Here is a 22295-nt window from a genome sequence, read left to right as displayed (position 1 = left end):
TCGTGTAGTAAAGTAAGATATTTTAGAACCAGCTTCCCTCTTTCTTGGTACAGCTGCGTTTTTTACCTTTTCTGTGAACTGCATTTGTGGTTTCTGTGCTCCACACTGTTTTACTGGATGGTTTTGTACGTCTTGCTGTGTTTTTGTGGGATTCAGTGGATTTGTTTTTACTGCAGAGAGTCCATAAAGGTCTTGAAGAAGGAGGCTTAAAAAAGTAAACAAACAGCGGCTTATGAGCAGTGTTGGGCAAGTTTCTTAACACTTGTGTCATCTTTAAATTTTCTTACATTTGCCACCCTAGTGTACAAAAATGTACACAGGATGACATAAGGGTTAAACATTGTAATATATTCTATATTAGTGATCACAACTCTAATGCAGTATCTTTGCATTACATATTCCTGTTTGAAAAATGTAGCTGATTTACACTACTTTTAATTACTTTTGGCAAACTGAGGAGTAATAAAGCCACCGGGCAAAAGGTGCAGTCAGATATTTCCTTTTACTTCCCGTTGCCCATTCTCCTGTGTTTCGTTTTGAGGACGTTAGCGACAGACTGCAGAACTTACACACCAAGTCCAACTTGATTTGGTGCTGCGTTTTATATGGAGGGAGTTTTTATGGCATTTTTTCGTTCATACATTTAAATGGCTCTTGTAACTCGAGTTACATGAAATGTAATGACTAATATATTCCCGCATTTTGTTTAAGTAACATGTTATATTACCTCCAACACTGCTTATGAGGGGGTAATAGAAGTGGGGGAACATTGATGTTTTAAGCCCACTAGTTAGTGTCTCGGGCAGGGTCAGGGTTAAAGGAACAGGCCACCGTTTTTACATACTGAGATATGTTCTTACCTGAGCTTAGACGAGTTCACTTGTACCTGTCTGGTCTTCACGCGTGCCCTCAGTCTCGTAAACACGGCACAGGTTATTATTATTATTATATAATAAATATAATTATAAGGCGCAATAATACCAGGAGTAGCTCGACATCTGCGTAGTAATATCTTCACTTTACTGTATGGACGCCGAAGTATTCCTGGTATTTTTACACCTTAAAATATAGCTCCCCTTTTTATCTGCCTAGAAAATCAACATTGTTTAATATTGTGTAACTATATTTATCGTGTAACACTATAGATTTCATTAGAGACCTACAGATGTCTTCTTCTGAAACACTGAAGAGGTTCTAAGAACCGCAGCTGCAGCACAGCGGAGGCGTCACAAAAGATATTGTATTGTATTGTACTTTCTTTTTCCTGTTTAAACCTTTGAAACAGCGGACATGACGATACTACAACTGCAGCTAAACCACTAAACACTCCTATCCACTATACAAGATAAAGAGGAAAGCGAATACAAAGCCATTTCAGCACAATTTGGTACAATAAAGCTGAAGAAAGTTACTTTTTTGCATAAATTGTGTGAAAACAAGTTTGATTTCCGACAGAAACGAGGCTGAAACTGAACTACAGTATAATAGGAAAACCATGACAAAAACTTGTGTAAGTTACTATACATTTTCATTTTAGGTTGTGTGTATTAATGTACAATTTTCTGCAGCTCATAATCACATGTCATCTATATCCGTCTGTCAGTCCTTTTTTTTTATCCATGACATTTGAAAAACTTCAAACTAAATCCATGAGCTCAGAGCTGCAGGGAAAACAAAAATCCCGTCCAAAGAGAAACACACAAAAAAATTGCGTAATTAAACCGCACCTTTCAGATTTGAGAATGCCAAATCTTAAAATTGCCAGTCCCGGCAAACACACCTCACAGATTCGGAAGAAACAGCCACATAAATGTTCAAAAAGTAACTAAACAATAACTAATATGAGTTCATGAATAGAATAATTGCCTGTCGGTTTGCCTGCAGGTTTACTGTGATGCCATTAATGAAAGTAAACTGCCGTCACTCGCAGCCTTTTCGAGTGTCACTCATCCTCACAGCTGCACACACTCGCCCAAATCACACCTGCACCATGTTTGGAGAAGCCCTGTTTACTCTCTTGACAAAAGCATTTGAGCCGTACTTCCTCTGCAGGCTTCGTCAGCTACACGTGCTCTTTTAGCAGCAGGCTGGTCAAGTCGTTCAGGTTGAGTTAGTCCTGAGCCGCTTTAGGTCAACCTGGGCAGCAACGGGGAAACCGGAGTACAGCCTTCCGTCTCCTCTGAAACAGTGCGGCGCCTCCTGGGATGGTCCCTGTTTCAGAGCGTGGTGTCCTGCACTGCTCAGCTCTTCCTCCTTCTCCAGCTCCCTCCACTCCCTCTGCTCCACAACAGAAAATCACCATCATCTGGGAAAAGCGTGATATAATCCATTTTATTCTCCAGTGAACGTCCATTTGTCAGAACAATAGTATAGGGATTAGGCTTGTGTGGCTTAGCTGTGAGTCTTGCCCAGAAACCTCCTCGTTTGTCCGTTTTTTGTTTCCTGTAGCTCCTCTTGTGACTCCTCCACTGTGCTGCAGGTGTGGGGGTTCTTGGTGCCTCTTCAGTGTTTCAGCAGAGGAAATGTTTCGGTCTGAAATGTCTTTAGCTCATACTAGCTAGCTGTTTGTTTACTTTTTAAAAGTTGGGCCCTTCATAGTTAGTATGGACTCTCTGTAGTAAATTATTCACCCGAACCTCACAAAAACACAGCAAAGTGCAGAGAGAGAAGGATTATTATTGATTATTATATGACATAATTGTTTAAAAAAAAAAAGCTGTTTCGAAAATTTGTATTTCCTGGACAGATAAATGCGGAAGTGTCACAATTTAAATCATTTGGACTTTACTTTCAACAATTCTGCACTCACTCAGGCTGCCATTGATTGATTCTCATGCTGGCGGCTAATAAAAGACTTTCATTTTGTCTTAAAGCCGTACTAAGCAACTTCTCTACCTCAATAAAGTCCCTCTGGGGGTAATACAAGTGTTAATGGGATGATGGGAGGGGTCTTTCATCTCCCTCTGGTGTCTCTGGCCAGAAAACCACAATTGCAACTTTCCTTCCACCGGGTCAGGCCACCAATACACACTAATAGAATCATGAAGAAGATGCTAACAGCTAGCTGGCAAAGCTAAGTGCGGGCTAGCGCCACTTAAACAGTATTTACAGCCAAGTTTGAGTGAATAAAATGGTCTCCATTGTGTACACTGCGTTCCAAATTATTATGCAAATGACATTTTTCTAAGATTTTCTAAATTGTCAACTCAAATGAGAGTCAGCATAATTTTTAAGTCTTTAACTGGTAGGAGATCATTTAAATGTGGTGGAAAAAATTTCCTAGTGATAACAGTATTTTTTTCAAAAATAATAATAAACCTCAAAATCCACTGTTCCAAGTTATTATGCAACTCATCGTTTCAATACATTTTAAAGCTTGTAATTAACTGAAAATGGTCTTTTGTTGTATTTGTAGCATTAGGAGGTCATATTTACTGAAATCAAAAGCTATTTCAATCAAAAAAATATTAACAGGTCAAGTTATATTTGACCATAGGAGCCCTTGTGTGATAGCAGCTTCAAAATTCTTATATCCATTAAAATTGTACGTTTTTGGACAGTTTCTGCTTGGATTTCTTTGCAGGATGTTAGAATAGCCTCCCAGAGCTGCTGTTTGGATGAAAACTGCCTCTCACCCTCATAGAAGTTTTTTTTGTTGAGGCTCCAAAGGTTCTCAATAGGGTTGAGGTCAGGAAAGGAGGGGGTCCACATCATGAGTTTCTCTCCTTTTATGCCCATAGTAGCCAGTGATGCAGAGGTTTTCTTTACAGCAGGACATGGTGCGTTGTCATGCATGAAGAGGATTTTGTTCGGGAAAGCACGGCTCTTCTTTTTGTAGCATAGAAGACAGTGGTCAGTCAGAAACTCCACATATTTTTCAAAGGTCATTTTCACACCTTCAGGGAGCCTAAAAGGGCCTAAAGGGGCCGACCAGCTCTCTCACCATGATTCTGGCCCAAAACATGACTCCACCACCTCCTTACTGACGTCACAGCCTTGTTGGGACATTGTGGTCATTCACCAACCATTCACTACTCCATTGAGTTGACCATCCAGGGTTACACGGCGCTCATCAGTGAACAAGACTGTTTGAAAATGAGTCCTCATGTATTTCTGAGCCACTGCAGCCGTTTCTGTTCATCAGCATTCAATTAACCCTTTAGGGGAGGCCCGGATAGAAGGTTTATGCACAACTGCAGCCTCTGGAGGGTCCTACACCTTGATGTTTGGGGGACTCCAGAGGCACCAGCAGCTTCAAATACCTGTATGCTGCTTTGTAGCATCTGTTCTCCTAACCTGATGTGTTTGTCTGGCAGAAACCGTCCATATTGTGCCTTTATCGGCACAAAACGGAGTGTGCTCTGAATCATCCACAAATCTCTTATCAGTACGATGATTACACTTAATCTTTCATAAAATATCGAAGGTTTTCATACCTAGACCAAGGCATTCAACTATTTCACACTTTTCATCAGCATAAAGTCCCTTTTTCTTTCCCATAATGCTTGAAAATGATGATCTGCATAATAAAGTGGAACACCCTTTTTCAGTAGTTTTTCCCTTAACTGGGCTTAACCCGACAACTAATCATCCCAGGTCTCTGAGATTTATGTCAGTGATTCATAAAGCCCCAAGACACGATACCATCCATGAGTTTCATTATTATTGCTTTTTTTTTTTACCTTTTTGACACAAAAATCCAATTTGCATAATAATTTGGAACGCAGTGTAATTGTTAGTACAATATCCTTCTCTCCCTTTGTCTTTTCTGTCAGCGTAGTATTTACTCTCACGGACAATTAATGAGTAAGAAAACAGAACACCTGCAGTGGCGCTTATGGCCTTTAGTCTGAGAGGAAAAGGAATGGGGTTTAGAGGAGGAATGTTGAGCTTTGTTAGTAAAAGTACTTTATCTTACACGATACCGTATACAACAGCAGACATAGACTGTTTGAAAATGAGAATAAAAAGCTTGGAAAATAGTTTTTATATGCCCCAAATATCGTAAATAAGTCATACTTCGCGGCTAATACCGTGATTCCCCACAGAAACGATTCCGTTAGCCTTCCCTCTTTAGCGTTTTGATTCATTCTCCGTCGGAGCCAGACGTCGAAACACGACCACATTATTAATATCCCGCTCCGCTCGCGGTCGCCAGAAAACTCGCACAAACTAATAGGAATCGAAAAGCAGATTGCTCAAAATGAAGAGACAAAATCCCATCTCGGTTTTTCTGTAAGAGCCTGATCCTCCGAGCGCCGGCGCTGGAAACCTGCCCGCGCCAAATAGCTGAGAGTGCATTAATCAGTCACACCGGATCGTAGTAAAACGCGGATTTCTTCTCCTCGTAGCAGCACTTGTACAAATAGGCAGCGCGCCACTATACACAGATCGCTCTCAAACGCTGCCATTACAAACTCCATTCCACTCCGCGGCCATGTTTACATTCTCAAATTTGACTTTTATTGAAATATAAATTATGGTCACGACTTGGTAACAGCTTATATTGCGGTTTCTCGTCCTCCTGATATGTTTAAAGCCGGAGTGCGCTGTATTTTACTTTCAAATATTGGTCTCAAAGCAGTTTTCACGAGTTGAAATAAGGAGACGGGCTTTTAGTGGTTTTTGGAATGAAACGGAGTGTGCAGATGTAGGAAGAGACTGTCTTTGTACGTCTTCCGGGTGCTCAAAGTATTTTTCCCTGTTCTCTCACCAACTCATGCCCGAGTGTACGAAGACAATGGATCCACGGCAGAATCTTTAGAGGATAATCGTCGCTACCAACAGTTAGGGCAGTTTGGTTTAGTTACGGAATTTCAACCTTTTACAGACAGATATTCATCAGTTTTTGTTTTCTTTAAAGGTGCATTAAGCAACTTTTTATGCAAAGCTTCAATGAAGGTTCTTGAATCATCTTCTGTACTCTGTAGTTGAAGTGTAGAACGTTTCGCCTCTTCATCCAAAAGGCTTCATCAGCGACACTAAAGTTTCAGCTCAGCCCGCAGCCCAGATAAAGAAAGACTACAGGGAGGAGTTTAGCTTGGCTAAGTCTCCCCCGACTCTCACCTGTCGGCAAACATCTTTGTAGTTATAAGTCCAGTCTGAACGACCCTACTCTCAGCTGATCAGTGCTAATTACCTTCTTTTTGTTTTTATTTATTTTAGGGACAGTGCATATTAAAGGGGCGAGACGCAAGTTAGCCATTTTATACTTACTACTGCCACCGCAGGTCTTATGTGTAACTGCAGCTTCAATATTAAGCTTGTACTTCAGACCCGAAGTAACAGTGCAGGATTTTAGAGGCAGTTGTGGTGAACAGGTCTGAGCTCATTCTACACATTAGGACATGGCTGGAACATGTAGGGGGAGGAAAATACTTAGTTTTAACATGTTTAAACTCCTTATAGTCCCTTTAATATACATTATACATGTAAATATGCCAGAATTAGCCTAAGGGCTGTTTTTCATCTGCAGTCCCTGGACAGTTGTTATGTGTCCTCCTTAAGGGAATAAAAGTACAATTATAAACATAACACAATCTAGTAAAATGCAATACAATATAATATTTAAAAAGAAAACAAAAAACAGCACTCTCAGATCTGCCTCATGATCTGTCCTGGGCTGAGTTTCACCATTCCAAGGGATATTTCAGGATTTTTGATATAGGGCCTCATTTCCTAGTTATTCAGAGATTTTTTTTTTGTAATTCATGCAGTTCTTATATTTGAAGAGTTTCGTGACGCTAGGCTAATACAAGGCTAGCGCATTTCTATGGTATCAGCTAGCCTGCATTAAAAATAGTCTGACCCGCTCCACAGAGCACCTGAGGCAAATCACTTATAACACCAGACTAACCATATAAATGTCTGTGTTGATAGAGTAATTTGAACCAATTTGCATTTGAAATAACTTATATTTGAGCAGCATCAGCTTCGTGGTTGTATAAGCTACGCAGCAGCGGAGTGATCTGCTAGAAAATGCTATCATTCATGTGATGCAAGGTCAGTTATATTCCAAAGATTATTCTATTGACACAGACATTTATATCGTTAGCCTAGCGCCACGTAACTCTTTAAATATAAGAACTGCATGAATTACAAAAAAAAATATCTCCAGAAATCAGCAACACTCTGGATAACTAGGAAATGAGGCCCTATGTCAAAAATCCAGAAATATTCCTTTAATGCTTTTTTTTCTTAAAGGGTCCAGATGCTAGTTGGTCATTTTACACTCACTACTGCCACCTCAGGTCATACATGTAACTGCAGGTTCTATATTAAGCTTGTGCATGACGGCACTTCGAATCCAAAGTAACAACTTTTTGAGTGACAGTGCAGGACTATAGAGGCAGTTGTGGTGAATGCAGCTCATTCTAAACCTTAGGACATGGCTGGAACATGTAGGGGGAGGAAATGTTTTCATTTTAACAGTCCCTTTAAGCTTTTAGATTTGGGTGATGCCAAACTGGAGAAAATGTGCTCAGTTCAGGTGGGGGTTAAGAGGTTTATAATCCAATGTCTTTATAAAGCAGGCACTATTGGGAAGTGGAGGGAGGCGTTCGTGGGTTGTGGGAAAAAAAACCTCTGCACTTTAAAGTTGGCTCTAAATGGAACAATTATGATCTAAAGGCCAAAAAACACAGACTTACATGGAAGTTGCAATGTAGCAAAAAAAATGTAAATCACAAAATGTTTACTCTGCTACATATTTTACTTATCCTGCTGATAAATGTGTGTGTCTCAAAGGAATAATGAGATTTCCTTTCCCTTTGAACGCATCATAAGGCTTTGCTGTCTTTGCAGGCGCCTCCAGAGACGTGTCCTACACCATCAGCAGCGGAGACCCATCCGGTTACTTCACGGTGGACCCCGACACCGGCGCCTTGAGGACCAACCGCTCCCTGGACCACGAGGCGCAGCCGTCCCTGGACCTGGAGGTTCAGGCGCGCAGCGGGAACCCCCCGGCCTTCGGACAGACGCGGGTCCACGTCACCATCTCCGACGTCAACGACAACCCCCCCGCCTTCCACCCGTCCTCCTCCGAGTCCTTGCTCCTGCCCGAGCACGCCGAGGTGGGGTCGGTGGTGTACCGCGTCCAGGCCGAGGACTCGGACTCCGGGGCGAACGGGCACGTCACGTTCGAGCTGGCGTCGCCCGCCGGGATACAGAGGACGTTCACCTTGGACCGAGGAAGCGGCGACATCCGTTTGGTCGGGAGCCTGAGCTTCGAGAACGTCCCGCGGTACGATCTTCAAGTGGTCGCCAGGGACAGCGGCGTGCCCCAGCTCAGCGCCACCTTCACGCTGATGGTCCACGTGCAGGCGGAAAACGACAACGGCCCGGTTTTCGATACGCTGACTTACCGCGTCGAGCTGAAAGAGGGAACGCCGATCAACACCCGGTTCTTACAAGTCCGGGCGCTGAACCGGGAAAGTCCTGGCTCCGGGTTCTACGGCCCGCTGTCGTACCACCTGCGGCCCGACGGGGACGCGGCCGGGTTCGGGATCGCGGCGGACAGCGGGTGGCTGTTCGTGAAGAGCGCGGTGGACAGGGAGGTGAAGGACATGTACCTGCTGACGGTGCTGGCGAGCGCGGGGCACGGGCAGATGAAGAAGACGGGCAGCGCCACGGTGAGGATCGCGGTGGTGGACGAGAACGATAACTCGCCCAAGTTCACGGAGGAGAGGGCTTTCATGGCGGTGAGGGAGAATCTGCCGCCGGGGACCGGGTTCGGTCACGTGACTGCGGCGGACCGGGACAGCGGGGCCAACGGGCGCCTGAGTTACCGCCTCGTGCACCCGGACCGGCACTTCCAGATCAACCCACACACAGGTCAGTGCAGCGTTATTTTAGTACAGTGAGTTACTATTGTAGCCACAAACGCCCTGGGGCAGACTGACCATTTACCACATGGCTATAATGTGCTGTTTATATCCTGATCTCTTAGTATGTCAATTCCCTCTGCCGGACACGTGTGGAATTCTTTGCTTTTTGTTTATAATTTAAGCTGCCCCCTAGTGGCTGAAGTGAGCATTCTGGCTATTTCTTTAAAAAATCTTAAAGGGATATTTTAGGATTTTTGACATAGGGCCTAATTTCCTAGTTATCCAGAGTGTTGCTGATTTCTGGAGATATTTTTTTTTGTACTTCATCCAGTTCTTATATTTGAAGAGTTTCGTGGCGCTAGGCTAGTGCAAGGCTAGCGCATTTCTATGGTATCAGTTAGCCTGCATTAACAACAGTGTGACCCGCTCCACAGAGCACCTGAGGCAAATCACTTATAACACCAGACTAACCATAAAAATGTCTGTGTCCATATAATAATTTTGGGAATATAACTGACCTTGCATCACATGAATGATCGCATTTTGATGGACTATTTTCTCGCAGATCACTCCGCCGCTGCGTAGCTTAAACAACCACGGAGCTGATGCTGCTGAAATATAAGTTCATTTAAATGCAAGTTACTCTGGCGTTATAAGTGATTTGTCTCAGGTGCTCTGTGGAGCGGGTCAGACTGTTTTTAATGCAGGCTAGCTGATACCATAGAAATGCGCTAGCCTTGCATTGGCCTAGCACCACGAAATTCTTCAAATAGAAGAACTGCATAAATTACAAAAAAAAACATCTCCAGAAATCAGCAACACTCTGGATAACTAGGAAATGAGGCCCTATGTCAAAAATCCTGAAATATCCCTTTAACTCAGCACAGAAATGGGCTGGAGACAGAAATTCCTGCTCCACAAAGGGCCACATTAAATCATCTCGTGGGCCGCATCTTGTGTTTGACACGTGTGCTTTACAAAGACATGTATCTGGGATCAGGCGTCATTTCTTCAAATTGTGCAACTCGGTTCAGATATTAACCTGTTACCACCCGCCTTTACCGAAAGCTAAGACCTACAAAACTGATCTAAACTAATCTTTTTCCATGTTGTCGTCAGCTTTTTCACATAATTTTTCATCTCACTTTTGCCACTTTTCTAGTTGAATATTTGTCACATTTTTGCTGCAGTGTTGATACTTTTGAATACTGCGTTTTCATCCTTGTTTACTTCGTTTTTGTTGCTTTTTTCCCAAAAATATTTTAAATTTAGGTAGAGCCATGCCGGAGATAAAGTGCTCTGTTCATGGTGGTTAAGAGGTTAAATGTAGGAGAATTTTATTATTGTACATTTGGAGTGGGATGAAAAAACTTTTCCTAGACGGCACCAGATGAACAGGTATATTCTTATTAAGTACATTAAAGAAAATATTTTACTTGTGGTTTATTTGGTTCCTGTCGTGACACCTTGGTCTGTGATTGGATGGGTATAAAACTCTTCGGGATGTGATTGGCTGTTTGCAAAGGTCCTGGTTTAGAACAGGACAAGCAAATAAATAGTCACATTCGAAGCTGCTTGAGATGGAAAAAAAAAAAAGTACGACTCTTTCACTGACCGCTCCTCCACTACTTTAACAAATCCTGAATTATTACACGTATTTTCTAACAGCCCATAAACACAGAGAGTGAACCATAATACTGTTGTCTTTGCTTCATGCTAATGGATAGCTTCAGGCTAGCCTCAAGCGCTGTTTTTTCACTTCGACTTGATTTTCACAGTGTTTTGGCAAATCACCAAACCTTTAGTATCTGTTCAGTTCAACGAGCCTCTGAAATCACTGGCTCATTCTCTGTATTGATTTATTAGAAGAGGCCAAAACCGTCTTTCCATCCATCATCTTCCTCTTCTCCGTTGCCAGATCGCAGTCAGAAGCACAAATACAGAAAACCATCCAAGCTTTAAACAGGGAAAACTTTTTAAATGTTGGAATATCAATGTGAAACTTTTGCTGTAGATTACTGGGATAAATGAAAAACTAAATGTATATGGCAGGTTTTCTGTTTTGAATCTGAATAATGGATCGAGCCAGGTTTAAATGTACAGTTTTATTTCGTTGATGTATTAGTTACAGACTTTTCAGAGGGGATTTTGGATATCTATTATATCTTTTGAATAAGCTTTTTTTTAGTGGAGAAATCTGTAAAAAAAAAAAAAAAAAAAAAAATGAAATTCAAACTCAATAATTCTGACTAGGAGTTAAACCTCAAAAATACCTCTTCTTAAGTTCAAGGCTGGAAAATTGGACGCTTGTAGATCAGGAGTGTCATGCGGCCCGCGGGCCAGATCCGGCCCGTGAGATGATTTAATCTGGCCCCTGCCTTGTAGAGCATGAATTCCAGAGTATGTAAATTAAAAAAAAACATTCCTGTGCACAGTTATGATTTTTTAAAGAATATCCAGAAAGCTCATTCCAGCCACAAGGGGGCATCTGAAATTGATAAAACAGAATGATTTTCACACGTGTCCAGCAGAGGGCGCTGATAAGAACAACACATTCCAGCCACGTGGTGAAAGGACAGTCTGCCCTAATAACAATAACAGTTTATCACCACCACCGAGAGTGGAGTCAATGAATAATTGTGACAGAAGCTTGTAAAATGCAATACAAGTGTAAGTCGTTGTTATTGAAGGTCAGGGGTTCCCAAACTTTTTTGGCTGGGACCTCGGGGCGCCATAGTATAAAGTTATTGCGTTGTATGCTACTTAAAGGGACTATACGGAGTTTAAAAATGTTAAAATTATGTATTTTCCTCCCCCTATATGTTCCAGCCATGTCCTAATGTGTAGAATGAGCTCAGACCTGTTCACCACAACTGCCTCTAGGCAAGGCAAGGCAAGGCAACTTTATTTATACCGCGCATTTCGTACACAAGGCAACTCAATGCCTCTAAAATCCTGCAATGTCACTCAAAAAGGTGTTACTTTGGGTCTGAAGTGCCGTCATGCACGAGCTTAATATAGAAACTGCAGTTACACGTATGGCCTGAGGTGGCAGTAGTGAGTATAAAATGGCCTAGCTCCTTTAAAGGCAGAAAACACATTTTAATATCAAGTTAATATGTATTTAAACCGTTTGTTTAAGCATTTGAATGGTTTTCACAAATGATATGCTGTTATACACTCATAAATATACTAAACAGGAGCAATTTTCACTTCATTACATCTTGAAATCATCTGGGGACGCCCACCCAAGGCCTCGCGGCCCCCAGAGGGGTCCCGACCCCCACTTTGGGAACCATTGGATTAGGCAAGAGTCAAGTTGGGGCTTTGACCAAATCACAGCTCATTATTGTTATTCATTTATTGGAAAAATGTTCACTATAGTATTTTCCTGTTTACATTTTATGTGGCCCGTGACCCAAAATGGCCCATGAAATGACAATATTCCATATAAATCTACGGAGAAACATTGAATCAGTGCAATAATTAAACATGTTATTTTTAAGATTAAGGATTTTTTGTCTCCAAGTGAATGTTTAGAGACCAAATTGGCTGAAAGACCTGAGCGCTGGACTAATATGGTCGCACTTCCTGGTTTTAGTCTTGGGCTGCAGTGAATGGATTTCAAAGAATCAATTCAATCCCAAAGCAGAAGAACTTGTACGGACGTCACATCAGCAGTTACTGAAAGCCTCGCCACACACAGCCTTTCATCACACAGACTGAGGTGATCTGTTAATTCTGTTAATTACCTGACGCTGAATAGAATAATCACCTTTTTAGCTCTAAAACTTCATTCCGTTCAAAGGAAACATCCTTGTGCAGATGACATATCGTTACAGTCAAACAAACAGACGCTTTTGTTCGGACGCCGCTTCAGCAACAGTTTCATTGCTGCTGCTGCCAATAAAACAAACTTTTATATTATGTTGCAAAGAAACTTATCCAAATGTTCACATAAGTTTATCAAGTTTACATTTTACTTTCTTAACTGTAGAGTAGTTTTATCATATGGAACTTTCTGCTTGAGTAATATTATCATGAGTTACTGTCATTACAAACATCACATTTATTTGAAAATCTCCCAATGTGTTGACAAGCTGAGCTGAGCTGTAGCTTTAAACATCTGTACTCACAATACACCAATTATCTGTGTACTCAAAAGCCATTTGGAAATGAAGAGCCAGAACTTTTTTCTTGGTTTTGTTTCTGCTCCATGGCAACACATCACTTTCAGGGTTCATTTTGTCAGACACTAGGGCTAGAGAGGCTGAAATCTTTACCTTAAAGCGACTATACAGAGTTTAAAAATGTTAAAATTGTGTATTTTCCTCCCCCTACATGTTCCAGTCATGTCCTAATGTGTAGAATGAGCTCAGACCGAATTGCCGTCATGCACAAGCTTAATATAGAAGCTGCAGTTACACGTATGACCTGAGGTGGCAGTAGTGAGTATAAAATGGCTAACTTGCATCTAGCCCCTTTAAAGTTTACATGTTTCAGCCGCCAACTGCAGGCCATCATGAGAAATATCACAATGACCCGAGCCTCGTCCCAGTCCATGATGTGATTATTTCTCTCGCAGAGGTCTGGAATAGCTGATTTCAAATTCTCCTGTTCTGCCCTTTTCTTTTTTTGTCCGTGTGAGTCGACCCCTTGTTTTCTCTCACGACTCACATGAACAAAAAAAGAAAAGGCACTTCAAAGGTGTAGTGACCCAGCGGCTGTAGTGAGTGGTCTGCATGGCGCTTTTATTTCCATCACAGTGGTCTCTACAACGCTCCAGGATCACTTGTTTTGTAGGTTTTTCTGGTGAGAGGCTCCGTCAGCATGAAAACCTTCCACACAATTGATCCCGGAGCGTCATAAAGACCAATGTGATGGAAAATAGAGGCCATGCTGACCACTCACACAGCCGCTGGGCCACTACGAGGTCAAATACACACAATATAACCTTTTTTTTTCACACAGAAAGTTGCATATTGCCAATTTAAACTGACTATTTAGAGTTTAAAAATGTTAAAATTAAGTATTTTCCTCACCCTTCATGTTCCAGCCATGTCCTAATGTGTAGAATGAGCTCAGACCTGTTCACCACAAATGCCTCTAAAATCCTGCACCGTCTCTCAAAAAGGTGTTGCTTCAGGTCAGATTTGCCGTCATGCAGTTGCACGTATGGCCTGAGGTGGCAGTAGTGAGTATACAATGGCCAACTTGCATATTGCCCCTTTACGTGTTAAACAAACTCATAAAGTTACAGTTTCTAGCATGTGATGGAAATGACCCTGATATATATATATATATTTTTTTTTTTTTTACCAACAATTTATATATTTAAACAAAAATAACTATTTCTTTTGGTGTATGTGATAAAATTATGGTCACAGTCATTAAATTTAATGTTCTGGTGGACTGAAGATTCAAAACTGGAGCCAGGGACGAGAGGTCCCCAATATAAAACCACTTCTCAAGGCCAGATTTCATGAATAAAACATAATGATAATAGAGCTATGATGTTTTTCCCCCTGAAAGCTCAGTATTCATTTCGGGTAATTAAAGTTTTTTTTTTTTTTTTGTATTGCATTATTATATTCTCCAAACGTAGAAAAGGAAAAATCTCTCGCACACTGTATACTTGCAACACCAGTGTTCTTTTATTAATGCAACGTTTCGGCCAGTGGCCTTCGTCAGGCAAAATCTTTTTTTGTGAATGAGAAGCCAACCTTAAATAGGGCGTGGCCTGCTGCATCACAGGAAGCTGTCATAACGGCCTATGGCTAAACATAGGCAGCATATTTATACAACATACATCCAATCACAAAGCCAGGATATAGTGAATAAAGCAGTCAAAAATATACATATATACAGTAAAAATATATATACAGTAATAACTTTTTAGTGGCACATGCAATACATATGGGAAATGGACATATGGACATAATGGACAAGGAAGTAGACGCAGCCTATGAACATGGCATGACACTGGAATCTCTATTAAAAAAACATTCAAAACAAGCTTTTATGCTCGCTTATTCTTTGTTGTAATTTTCTTATGGTTTTTCCCACATATGTTAAACCACAAGGGCAACGCAATATATAGACCACATGCCGTATTCTCCAAAATAAATCACATTTTTCATACGCCTTTGGATTCAGATGGAACAGTGACAGTAATGTGTGCCGCGTCCTGAGCATCTAAAGGAAAAATATTATTTGAAGAGAGTGTTTGTCTGAGACGAGGAGAAAGGATCGGCGACCGAGCGACGCCGCGTTCCACAAACGTCCCTCCCTGTGGAACCAATTCACTCACATCTGACCCAGTACACGGATTCTTCATAATCAACGACAAATACGACAAAGATCTCACAGTTTTCAGATGAATTTGTCCGTCAGTGTCACTCCCGATCAGTAATTAGTGCTGAATTGCCCCAGATCTCGTCTCGTGTTCGTGTACTAATCAAAAGATAAAGACGTGCGAGCTCGGCGTCACGCTCTAATGGCCCCGCCGGAGATCAGAGCGGTGGGCGGGGCTTCGCTCGTGTATCAGGCTGATCAGTCCTCGGCCCCCGCGGCGTCTGCTCGTCGGCTGTGATGTGACTTTGATAACGTGTGATTGACTGTGCGACGGCGAGCGGAGGCGCTGATCAAAGGCCACGGGCGCCAGGTACATCTCCCCCGGCGGAGCGTGAGTCGCCGCCGGTTACCATCACCGGACTGAGACAGGGCTGGGAATAGATCCAAAAAAAAGGAAAAGGAGAAGAGTTTCAGGAGTCAGGATGATATGCCGGCCCCGGTGTCATGAGGCCCATTTATTTAGAGCTAGAGTATTGTCAACTGTTCTCAGGCTGTGGCCATTGTGCAAACTATAGTAATTGGCTCCTTTGTGGTCTAAATAGGGCTGCTCGATTATTGGAAAAATAAAAATCACGATTATTTTAGTAATAATTGAAATCATGATCTTTTATTTCTATGTATATTCATTAAAAAAAAACTATGCTGAATATTTTCTGTTTTCTGAACGGTCATAGAAGTACAAACAATTTCAAGTTTGCCTCGATTAAGGAGAGGTCTCTGTTTCACACCTGCCCCCTGCTGGCCAGCCCTCACACCTGCGCAAGCAAACTGAGCAGCGCGGCCTGATGACATCATCACACAGCGCCGGTTGCTTTTATGTGAGGCAAAAGCATGAGCCATGGCACGTGAAATGTGAAGGGAAAATAATCCCAGCGCCAAGAAATAATTAACGTCTGCTTTGCAAAAAGAAATAAAATGGGAAAAAAAATGGAAAAAAAATTCGAAAGAAAAAAACAACAACCCTTTTTCCCCCCGATTATGCTAATTTTGTAATCGTTTAGTGTAATGATCGAAATTGTAGTCGAATTTGGCTTCACGAACTGAGGATTTACACCAGTGTGCGAAATACCCGTCAATATCCTGGGTTCTCCCCATCTCCGAATTGTTGCGCAATACATCAACTTTCTCAACATAGCCTTTGCAACGTTGTGTCTTGTTACAATGTAAGCAAACGACTGAATAAATGCCAGTGTCGGCTCCGTCTCCGTGAGAGAGAGAGATTACTGAAGTTATAGCTTAAGCCAGGACTCCTGTACTACGCTTGTAATGCGCACATACACATGAGAGGAAAAGGTCGACATTGCGTCGTATCGCCGCTCCACGCGTTATCGCATTGTTTTCCCTCCACAAACCCGGCGCAACCAAACCATAAAACCAAACATATGAAGCGGATCTGTCTTAAATAAGAAGCGGCTGAAAGCTCGGGATGCACTGACGACATTCATGGATTAGTTTAAGTTTGTAGAGATCTTGATTTTGTGTCAACAGGAGCTACAAAACACCAGTGCTTCATTTGATCTCCCGTTTGGGGGAACGCATTACCCCAATTTTCAGATTGCCAGGGTAAAGGATCCGGGAAATATTTAGGAGGATCCGGCAAAGATTTGAAGGGAAGGGCTTATTTGTAAAGCGCTTTTCATATGACACAAGTCACACCCAAAGCGATTCACACATGAAAGGAGGGGGTTCATTCACTCTATGCTGCTGGTAAGATACATTACAGCGCCAACGGTTCCTCCGACCACCACCAACCAGTCACACATAGGCATTGAGTGAAGTGTCTTGCCCAAGGACCCAACGCAGAACCGAATCCTGGTTCCTGCAGCTTCCGATGAGACGACCTGCTCTGCCATCTGCGCCCCTGTCGCCCGCCATTAATGGTGTTTAATGAGAGTGTTCTTGAAAATGTTTTGGCCTGTTCCCCGAATCCATCACATCAGACTAAAAGTGAATTCCAGCTGATTTGCCGACCAGCCCGTAACACTCAGCCAATCACAGCCCTCCTCCTGCGGTGACAGGGAGACTATGGGAGACGACTATTTGACAATCAGCCAAAACTGCCTTCACCGACCTCCACAGACTGCCGTGTACCGAGATCTTTGTGGGCCCGATCTGCCTCATGGCATAACAACAGTGTTGGTCCCGGCGAGAGACTTGTGTCGTGTTAAACAAATGCTGCGTCGGCGCCTGTGGCCAGTGGCCTGAGGGCGTCAATTAGAAAAAGGTGTCGACTGTGGTGTGCAGCGAACACTAAAGCTGCTGCTTCTCCTTCGCAGCTTCTCCTCATCTTTAAATTAACACGTCGCTACATTGAGTAGTCCCCCCCAACATATTGAAACCCAGGTCCAGCCAAGTTAGATTTCAGTGAGTGCACCTCGTCAGCACCAAAGTCTATAGTCTACACTTTGTGTTTAGAAACACAAGATCAGGCTCTCAGTGTTTATCTGTTTCTCTCGGCACTGACTCTGCCCTTTCTTGCCCCCATTCTCTTTCCCTTGGGGTCTTCGGTGCAAACATCAGCAGCTTTTCGGAACTGCAAATGCAAGCAGAGTTGGTGTTTAGTTCTGCATTAAGTGTAAAGATTCTGTGTTAGTGCCTGTTGTTGTGTGGCTTGTCCAGTTTCCTTCACGTAGACTCTCCTCTCTCCTCAGGTGAGCTGAGCACCCGCAGCAGCCTGGACAGGGAGCTGCAGTCCAGTTTCCAGCTCATGGTTCTGGTCCAAGATGGCGGCTCCCCGTCCCGCAGCGCCACCGGGACCGTCTTCATCACCGTCCTGGACGAGAACGACAACGCCCCGTCCTTCACTCACGGCCCGTCAGGGAAGAGCCTCGTCGTGCAGGTTCTGGAGGGACAAGCGTCTGGAAGTTTGCTGAGCACGCTCCAGGCCAAAGACCCCGATGAAGGAGAGAACGGCACCGTCTTCTACTCCCTGTCAGGTAATGCTCTGGCCCTGTGGTAAAGGCGCCGACCGGGTCCTGGCTTAATAGTGTGTAGTTACGGGGAGAGTTCTTTCCAAAATGTGGTTTTATTACACAATGTGGTTTAAAAAGTAAGCCTCGCAGCTAAAACCAAACGTACGAGTCGTGGAGTGATCGGAAGACGAAGCCATGTCTTTCCGAACACGACTCCAGGCAGCTGGTTAAAAACTGCTTCTTCCAGCTGCACTGCATTGCTATGTTCAGGCCAATGGTGTCTAGCAACAAGCTCGAAATGATGATTAATGTGTTTGTGTCCTCGTGATTAGACTCACTGCAACAGCCTCCTCATCCGTCTCAGCTCACATTACACCTGTTGTGTATCGGGTTCAGTTTAGAACGTTGGTGCTTATGTTGAGCCGTACATGGACAGGCTCCTATGCCTACACTACTGATTTAATTAAAGTGGGGGTGATATGCCAAATTGACTTTTTCAAGCTTTACATCATGTTATTATGTCATTTCCTCATTAAAAACATGCCTGAAGTGTTGCCTTGGCACATTCACGTATTTTTGAGTAATCTGTAAAAACTCTGATGGCGGCCATTTTAGGGATAGGTTTGCCTGAGTCCTCCTAGGAACGCCCCCACCTCCTGGAGACGCCTCCGAGCTTTCGTCACCAGCCGAGTAACCAACCACTGCTCCTCAGCAGAACCCCCTCCCCACTGATGCCACAGACAGCGTGTGGAGGGGGCGTGTCGGAAAGGCTCATAGGTTCTTAAAGAGACAGAGGCCTATTTCAAGACATTCGCTACGAAGAATTAACCTCTTAACTCCCACCCGAACCGAGCACATTTTCTCCAGCTTTACCCCAATCCAAAAGCTTCTGGAAAAAAGGTGTGAAAATAGCAACAAAACTGAGACGAAAACGATGAAAATGTGACAAAAGTGAGAAAACATTGACGAAAAAGTGACAAAAAATTTACAAAAAATGACAAAAATTGACAAAAAATTTACAAAAAAGTGAGAAATTTTTGACAAAAAATTTAGAAAAAAATGCCAAAAAAGTGATAAGAATTTGCCAAAAAAATGTGAATAATTTGACAAAAAAGTGACAAAAAAGTCACGAAAATTTGACAAAAATGAGATGACTGCCCAACAAAAAAGTGCTGAAAAAAAATCTGATGTGAGGAAAAAGATCAATTTAGTTTTGCAGGTGTTTCAAATGAGGCGTTACACTGGCCTACAGGATTTGGGTAAAGCTGAACTGGAGAAAATGCTCTCGGTTCAGGCGGGAGTTAAGAGGTTAATAAATAGGATTTATGCACAGAAAAAGTATTTTGGGGGTCCATTTTTTTCCCTCAGCGCCCTCTAACTAAAATATCTTCCCGCGGCTCTGTGTTTAAACCTTTTCCCTTGTGCACCGTTGTCTGTTTTAGGTCCCCGAGCGGAGCGTTTCTCTCTGCACCCGTCCTCGGGCGAGCTGCGTTCCTCGTCTCCGCTGCTCCACTCGGACCGTCCCGAGTACAGCCTGACCGTCACCGTCACAGACCGAGGGAACCCGGCCCTGAGCTCCTCCTGCCCCCTCCTCATCCAGGTCAGCAACAACAAAACTGTCGCTCACAATCAAATCAAATGGGTCTGCAGTGTTTACAAGGCCAGCCGCTAATGATGCTAACTATGCTAACTATGCTAACGGCTCTGGCGATTCTTATGGGTTTATGCTCAGGGACTTACTGCATCTGTAAAACTAACCCAGTGACTAAAAAACCCTCTAGTTTCCCTTCCTTATTGGACACCATGAGTCAAACTGCTGTTGAACTTTATCTCTATCTATGTCACGTCCTGTCAGCAGCTTAAAAAAAATCTTCATTAAAGGGACTATACAGAGTTTAAAAGTGTTAAAATTCAGTATTTTCATCCCCGTACATCAACAATCACTAATCGGGGTCTAAAACTGAGAAACGAGGGAGAGTTTCAATATTCAAGTGAAAAATTGGAAACAACAGGAAACTTTTGAGCAAAAAAAGGTGTAAAACTTCACCCAAAACTAGGGCTGCTCGATTATTGAAAAAATAATAATCACGATTATTTTTGTCATAATTGAAATCACGATTATTCAAATGATTATTATGCCTTTAAAAAAATCCATCAAAAAAGTGACAAAAATCCATCAGAAAAAGACAAAAATCCATCAAAAAAGTGACAAAAATCCATCAGAAAAAGACAAAAATCCAGGAAAAAAGTGACAAAAATCCATCAAAAAAAATTACAAAAATCCAGCAGAAAAAGACCAAAATCCCTAAATTAAAAATTAGAAAAAAAAAAAAATTGGAAAAAAAATAAATGAAAAAAAATAATTATAATCGATTTCTTGCGATTATGCTAATTTTGTAATCGTTTACTGTTACTGTCGCCCTACCCAAAACTGCAATTAGATATGTTTGTAACTATATTTTTTGAGTTTGCCGAACTTATGCAGTAAAAAAATACTTGAACAATGTCAATATTTGGGAATTGATGTTGAATTTAATGCTTTTTATAGACATTTAAAGGGATATTTCAGGATTTTTGACATAGGGCCTCATTTCCTAGTTATCTAGAGTGTTGCTGATTTCTGGAAATATTTTTTGTTGTTGTAATTCATGCAGTTCTTATGTTTGAAGAGCTACGTGGCGCTAGGCTAATGCAAGGCTAGCGCATTTCTATGGTATCAGCTAGCCTGCATTAAAAACAGTCTGACCCGCTCCACAGTGCACCTGAAGCAAATCACTTATAACACCAGACTAACCATATAAATAGTAGAGTAAGAGTAATTTTTGGAATATAACTGACCTTGCATCACATGAACAATTGCATTTTGAGGGACTATTTTCTCGCAGATCACTCCGCCGCAGTGTAGCTTATACAGCCACGAAGCTGATGCTGCTCAAATATAAGTTATTTTAAATACAAAATGGTTAAAATTATTCTATGGACACAGACATTTATATGGTTAGTCTGGTGTTATAAGTGATTTGCCTCAGGTGCTCTGTGAAGCGGGTCAGACTGTTTTTAATGCAGGCTAGCTGATACCATAGAAATGCGCTAGCCTGGCACTAGCCTAGCGCCACGAAACTCTTCAAATATAAGAACTGCATGAATTACAAAAATATCAGCGGAAATCAGCAACACTCTGGATAACTAGGAAATGAGGCCCTATGTCAAAAATACTGAAACATTAAAGGACATTTAAGATTCAAGGTACTCATACTCATCAGACTTAACTAAACATAATATGAAAGTACTAATCGGGGTCTAAAACTGAGAAATGAGGGAGAATTTCAATATTCAAGTGAAAAATTGGAAACAATTAGAAACATTTGAGCAAATAAAGGTGTAAAACCCAAAACTGCAATTAGACATGCTCGAACTATTTTTTTTTTATTTGCTGAACTTATGCAGTAAAAAACACTTGAACGATGTCAATATTTGGGAATTGATGTTGAATTTAATGCTTTTTATAGACATTTAAGCGGTATCTGTTCAAACTGTTCTGTGTAGCCATTTCTAATCAACACAATGTAAGATCAAGATGTGCGTGAAATGAAGCACAATCCCCCCCCAACATACCCCCCCCCCCCCCCCCATTCGCTTTAAAGAACAGTCCAAAAAACCCAGTTCGGCCGTGAATGACAGATCACTCTCGCGCTGCCAGCATAAACACCCCGCGCCTCTCGCCTCGTTCAGACTCAAATCAAAGACTCGCGCACACACACGTCCTGACAAGACGCACTCCCCTTTCACTTTCCCCCGGTGCCTTTTCAACAAAAAAAAAAAAAGAGTGCGATGGAAAAAGTGGGGCCGATTCAAATACTCCCAGCTGTTCTGTGATGAGGGCCAGCTGCAGACTCCACGACTTCAACGCTTTCGTAAACAGTAGCGGTTCTTCTCGAGCGCATCAGACACAGACGCACAAGGGGGTTCTCTGTGGAGTCCCTCACGCGGGACGTCCCAGCGGGGGCACCGGGACACAGACACGTCCAAGAGCTGCTCGTCTGAAACAAACGCAGTGTTGTAGAAGCTTTTAGACCAATGTGTTGTCATGTGACCCATCATGAGGGACCACATCTCAGTTTTGGGGCATTGTGAGCGGGACGGAGCTTGTGAAAGTGTCGTCTCCAAAGGTTCCAGCAATATGTAGCACATGGAAATCTGATCA

General features: G+C 42.4%; 1 protein-coding gene across 1 annotated transcript in view; it reads left to right on the top strand.

The window, feature by feature from the left end:
* LOC306975537 (protocadherin-16-like) overlaps window positions 1-22295 on the top strand; it is a 327999-nt gene that overhangs the window by 256559 nt on the left and 49145 nt on the right. Inside the window, exons 6-8 of the mRNA XM_079573110.1 lie at window positions 7804-8832; window positions 17831-18115; window positions 19534-19691. Of these exons, the coding sequence (XP_079429236.1) occupies window positions 7804-8832; window positions 17831-18115; window positions 19534-19691 (1472 nt within the window). The remainder of the gene's footprint in view (window positions 1-7803; window positions 8833-17830; window positions 18116-19533; window positions 19692-22295) is intronic.

This window comes from Gobius niger (assembly GCF_951799975.1).
Source record: "Gobius niger genome assembly, chromosome: 1".
Classification (NCBI taxonomy): Eukaryota; Metazoa; Chordata; class Actinopteri; order Gobiiformes; family Gobiidae; genus Gobius; species Gobius niger.
The sequence above is the reverse complement of the archived record's forward strand: the minus strand, read 5'-3'. Positions and strand labels throughout refer to the sequence as shown.